This window comes from Pseudopodoces humilis, chromosome 5, assembly GCF_049639895.1.
Source record: "Pseudopodoces humilis isolate 2021_Gansu_Grassland_sample_001 chromosome 5, ASM4963989v1, whole genome shotgun sequence".
Lineage (NCBI taxonomy): Eukaryota > Metazoa > Chordata > Aves > Passeriformes > Paridae > Pseudopodoces > Pseudopodoces humilis.
Genome location: NC_142204.1, coordinates 26,654,654 through 26,660,720, shown reverse-complemented (window position 1 = coordinate 26,660,720; position 6,067 = coordinate 26,654,654). Strand labels below are relative to the sequence as shown.

Genomic DNA, 6,067 nt, shown 5'->3' with positions numbered 1-6,067 from the left:
CTAGAGTGGAAGCAGTATTCCTGATGAAACCCTTGTGGGCTGCAGGTCCACCTTTCTAAGGATAAAAACATGAAAGATATCTAGCTTGGTTGAAGGCATATGTACAGGCTTATCTTACTGGAACAGACAAAGCCTGTTTTCACTGTCTGTGGTATCTATTTTTCTGTTTATGTGGGACCATTCAATTTTTCTTCTGTAATTTGCAGGCATACAAAAGCAGTCATTGCAAAAACTTGTTATTTCAAGGCATAGGTAAGCATTGATATTTATAAACAATAGAAATTTATAAATCCCAGTAAGAAAACATAATCTTGTATCTATTGGAATTAGAAGTGCTACACCTTTTATGTTCTGAGGACAGCAAGTAACACCGTCCCCTTTCAGCCATGGCTGTAGGTGTCTGTGATGGCACCTCTGCTGCAGGCAGGAGGGATTTGTGCTCTACCCATTCTCTCCACCAACAGAAGGCCTTTGGAGGATCTAGCAATCGGGAACCAGCATTAAGTAAATTGAAATCTCTTAAAATTGGAAGGAAGGGAGAGGAGGAATAAAATGAGATGAATCTGGGCAAACAGCACACAATAGAATTAATGACAGGCAGGCAGGCACAGGACGCAGCTGAAGCCCAGCCTCTGTATCCCTAACTCATCACATGCTGCTGGAAAACACCAGGCGAGCAGAGGGGAAAGAGGCTGAAGTTACTATCCCGTACACGTTTCAACAGGAGCATTCAGACCAAACCAGGTAGGCAGTGTAAATGTTTAATTAGAAAAGTCTCTGTGGTAAATCTTCCTGGAGCTGGAGAAATCGAAGTACAGAAATATATGTGGCCTGCCTAATTCTAGAAGGAAAATATAAAAATATATTAAAAAAAAATGAAAGTGTTAATGTGAGGAGTAAGAAGTAATTTTAGCATTAGGAGATAGAAAATCTAGAGCAGCTATAAGAAGCTAGAAAGCTATAACAAGTCTTCTCAAGACCTGTCTAGTATGTAAAATGTTTGTTGAAGAAAGTGCTATTCCTTCTAAAACAATTTGTCTTCTCAGTTGCTACTAATAAGAGAAAACAAATGACGTTCCAACAAAACACCACTGGAGTGGAAAGGTTTTAGTATCACATTGAGTGAGAGAGCAACATCCCTGAGGCAGGACTGAGATGAAATCATAGTCTGCATTATCATGGCTTAATGTTTCCTGAAAATCACAAACCTTTACTGTACATGTATTTTGCTTCCTACAGCTTATATAAGAAGATGTGTTAAAGAGCTTATTCTCTTGGCAGAGATACAAGGCAAGTGGCTGAAAGAAATACACAGCGCTGTGCAAAATATTGGGGGAAAAAAACTTTTCAGACTGGCTTGTATTTCAACACTGAGATTAAAACTTGGCAGGGAATTGTGGAAATCATTCTGGTTTTCTACTGTGACCTTGTGGGGGAGGGTGTGTTTAGTAAAATACAGCTGGGTCAGTGTCAGATGATTTGCAGCTAGCAGATAGTGCAAGAACTACAAAGGACCAAAATGGCACAAAGTCATCTTTTTAATAAGAAAAATCTGGGTAGTCCCCTACACATAGCTATTTGTAGCTCTAACTGTGATGTGGAGGGACCAACAGCAAGAAGAGGTTTATCTTAGAAAAATGCAAAGCACTGCACAAAAGTGGCCCAGATTTGCAATAAGAGGGCTTAGAATATAAAAAGTACCAACAAAGAAATGAGTCATCCTGCTCATTCATAGTTTGCCCCCATAGCAAAGATGTTTGCATTTGAGCTGAAATCATGCTAAAGCATTTTCACTTTGCAGCTGGTGATAGGCCAAAGGGAAGTGACAGTGTTGATTACAGAATCTTAGTGATGAGGAATAACTCCATGATCACTGTTAACTCGGTCTCTTTGGACTCTCTATGTTGGCATGCAGTTTATGAAGAAATAAATATCGGGGAAATACAGTGAGAGATGTGTGCAAGGGGATATACATTAGATGGGGTTATTACGGACAATTTTACTATTCACTATGAATTCCCAAGGGTGAGCTTCTTAGTATAAGTACAGAATGCTTATATAGTAACATTTTCTCATGAATGTTAGAAGGAAAAAGCTATACTGTCATAAAATACCCTTATTGTGACACAAACCATATCCACCAATCATCATGGCTGCTGAAAAATTGGATGCCACTAGATGGAAAAAAATAAGCTAATACAAAAGAGTGCCTGGAACAACGCTTTAATCTTTAAGCCACGTCTTTAATTTTGCTAATTAGAAGAGATTGTTTCATTTTTTAGTAAACTAGATCAGCTTCTACCATCTTCAGTTTCCAAGGTTCAGTTTCAACTTCAATCTTCAGTTGCCAATGACCCACATCCATTTTACCAATCTGCTCATTACATATTTGTTAGCTATTTTTGTTAACATATTTTTGTTGCTCTGAGCATACCAAACATCTTACAAGGTCCTTTTCCAGTCATTCGGCAAAGATCCAAAGCAACAATTAAGATTTCTACATTTACAAGCTATGCCTTGGGATTTGACCTGCTCAGTATGAAAAGAACCAGTGGGGCAGAGACAAAGCACATTTCACTGTTCTTTAGGGGCTACGGTTAGGGGTGTTAAACAGATTAAGATATTTCTTTTCTCTCTTGAAGTAGCCTATTTATGAAGAATGGCATTGAGTGACCTCCTTTACCCAGATAATCCCAAGAGAAAGCAAGAACTGATCCATCTGCATCAGGAATTGCTTGACTGTATGTCCACAAATTTCCATGCAACAAACGAGCTGGTTGGAGTGCTGAATGAACACCTGGGCTGTGCTATTACCCCCATCGAGATGCGAGAGAGCGGTACAGTCAAGGAAAACTGTGAGATTATCATTCAAGTGATGAGTGAGGTTCAGCATCAGGTGCAGAAGATTGATAGTGACATGAAGGAAAAGCTTGAGCCAGTGCTGTACCAGAAGCTATATGACATCAAAGAGCCCGAGCTGGAGAAAATTGCAATAGCCCAGAGAGTTTTTTCCATTATTTTTGGAGAAGCAACTTCAACAGCTGCAATGGTAGCAATCAAACTTCTTGGTTCCAATCATTTAACTCTCACTGTGAGCAAGCTCATCGGTCTCCTTGCTCAGATTGGGGCATCTGTTCTTGGGGGAGTTAGTATTACCATCATTGGGCTTGGCCTTGAAATGATTCTCCATGCCATCCTGGGAGCTGTGGAGAGGAGTCAGCTTCTGACAGCTGTGAGAAGCTACGAGAAGCACCTGGCAGAGTTTAAAGCAGCCTCAGAAAAGTATCAGCATGCCATACATGAAGTAACTTCTTTGGTGAGACAGCAAGTTCAGTAAATGAAGCTGGAGTTCTCTCTTCTGCTGTGACAGCAGCTGCAGCAGCTATGCCTGCAGAAACCTTTTTGATTCATTATGAGAAATTAACTACTGATGGCTTTTTATTTTCTTATTTCTGGCAGCAGAACAAGAACAATAACAATTCAGGAAACTGGCACTGAAATATATTAATAGAGAATTGTTTAACAGGTGTTTGGGGGGGAAATATTTCAAGTACTTGGCACCTTTCCTTAACCTTTTTTCCTTAAACTTATTTTCTGGGAAGCATTGTAGGTAACTTTGAACTGTAATTAATACTAGAGACAATAATACAGACTGCTGGACTGGAGTGGTAAGGAGGTGTGTTTCTATATCAAATATGACAACACAATGAGAGAAAACAATTTCAACAAGGCAATTAATGCCAGCATCTGGAGGCTTTATGAAGACATCCGTGTTTGCTAAACTCTTAGTGTGGATTAGTGCTAAATCTGATAGACTGAATTCCTTGTTCATTACAAGGACTAGCTGAAGCATATTTAACTGCTATTTCCTGCCCTCCTAAGGAGCCAGCCAGAGATCTTCTTTAAATAAACTCTAATCCCAGTAGATTGGCAGGTAAGAGAAGCCTGGGCCTACATGCAAACACACACAAACTTGCTCCACAACTGAGAGAAACCAGGTGCTGTGTTCCAGGTGTGCCTGGCCATGAATAACTTTTTATGCTTGTAATGCTCTGCTCTTGCCAACCCACATGTAAAAATTTCTGTGCAAAGTTGCTGTTTTGTTGATCAAAGTGGGATTATACAGAAGTGCCTGTAGGATTGCAGCCCTGTTGTACTAAAGTGATTTTCAAGTGCTTTACTTAATCCCACCAATGTGGGACTGCCAAGAATGCTCATATTCTGCATTTCACAACATGATACCAATTGTCCTTATTTTTCAGATTTTAAAATCAAAGCTGGAGGCAAGATCATTATTGTAGTCTCTTGCTCTGATTTGCTGTGGATTGTTTTTCTTGATCTTAGGAAAAAAGGTAATTTCAGAATTAATAAAAATGGACATGAGTATTGCAACCTCTCTTTTCTGTGCTTGATTCATTTTTTTTGTCTGAAAACCAATCTTAAACCAAATAATAAAGAAGTATTAAAATCTTTGTTATACATGCAATTAATATTTTTTTTAATCCATGATAGACCAATCTAGTAGGGTTGTGCATAGGTTCCTTTTTTAGTACTCACTTCCCCCATACTAAAACCATGCACAAATTCATACATGTTTGCTAATATTCAATATTAGCAATCTTAATTTACTAGTAACTAGATAGTGCCTACGAAATAAAGAGATGGGTGAGATTCACAACCCTTGCATTCTGGGGTTTGGGGAGTTTGTTCGTTTGTTTGTTTTGTTGGGTTTTTATTCTCCTCTGCTTCTCACTTCAATATTTTCTGACTCCTCTTCCCTTTTATGCACAAAAGCCACTAGAGGGCAACGAAACTGCTGGCACTCAACAGCTCTGCCAAGTTATCAGGGAGAAAGCCCAGGGTGGATGGATGCCAGGGACTGAGAAACTGGGACCTGCTACAGACTGGGCTATGTGTGTCAGGAAAGGCACTTCAGCGGGGGCAAAAAAAGCACTGCCTTGCCTACAGGAGGTATTGTGGTGGATGACTTGGTGACCTGAGGCATCATTTCTCCAGGATGTAACATCTCTTGTCTCCTGACACAAGTGGCAGACAGGTTAGAGGTACTTGGGTAGAGACAAGAGACTGTGAATCAGTAGAACAGCAATATCTGTCTGTTGGAGAGGTAGGAGTTCCTGGCTTCTGTTTTCTATGTGCAAATGCACACTCTAAACTAGGAATTAAAATCAGCTCTTTGAGAGATTGCCAATCACTGCTGTATGAGACACCAGGACATAGAAACAAATCTGTTGGTTTTTTTCAAGCAATTTTCCCACATGTTCTTGAATGCAAATGCTAAGCAGTGTCGGAGGAAGTGAGGTACGCAATGAGGAAAACAGAGATAAACAACTGCTACTTGCCTCTAGGTATATCCTTGTTCCTGGTGGACTTAAAGGAAAGCTGGTTTCCTCACAAGAGAGTTAACTCCTGTTCTCTCTAATCCTTTGGCCAGTCTTACATTTGGTACTCCAAAGATGTCATAACCAGTCTGTTGATGTTTCCCCTCTAGACTCCTCCAAGCTGCCTCTCAGTTTGGCAGAAGTACCAAGTGAAAAATGTGGGAGGACTATTGTGCTCCAAATCAGCAGACACTGCTGGGAGAAAGCAGTCAGGGCTGCAGCAGTACCACTATCCCCACTGAGCCCGGTATTGCCAGGACAGAAAACCCCAAGCCTTGTGAGGTGCAGCTGCTCTTCAAAGACTCAGCCATCCCCCTCTACAGTGACATGGCACCTGACTGGGATGTGTATGGCCATAACTTTCCATCACACCCTCTTGAGCATTCTGCCTTTGCTCAAGCTGTTGCTCTGGACAAAGGATTTAGGATTAAAACTGTGATATATGTATTCAAAATAAGAACAGCCTCAAAAAAACCTGCAAACCAGCCCAAACCAGTCTAAGCTGCTTCCAAACCTATGTGGAATACCATTATGGTTGCAACCAAAATCTGCCCGGCTGAACATTCTTTCTGTGACAAGAATAATACACAGAGAACATGCCAAAGAGGCGCAAGGTGGGGATGACCATCCTGTGCATGTGGTTAGCAAGATTCCCTAGGCACTGAGAG

At 40.6% G+C, this 6,067-nt stretch overlaps 1 protein-coding gene across 1 annotated transcript; it reads left to right on the top strand.

The window, feature by feature from the left end:
• The first annotated feature begins 1,519 nt into the window (after nucleotides 1–1,519).
• On the top strand, nucleotides 1,520–4,305 carry SMCO3 (single-pass membrane protein with coiled-coil domains 3). The gene has a single exon (XM_014248883.2). The coding sequence runs from the start codon at nucleotides 2,660–2,662 to the stop codon at nucleotides 3,335–3,337; it is 678 nt and encodes a 225-aa protein (XP_014104358.1). The 5' UTR covers nucleotides 1,520–2,659; the 3' UTR covers nucleotides 3,338–4,305.
• The last annotated feature ends 1,762 nt before the right edge of the window (nucleotides 4,306–6,067 follow it).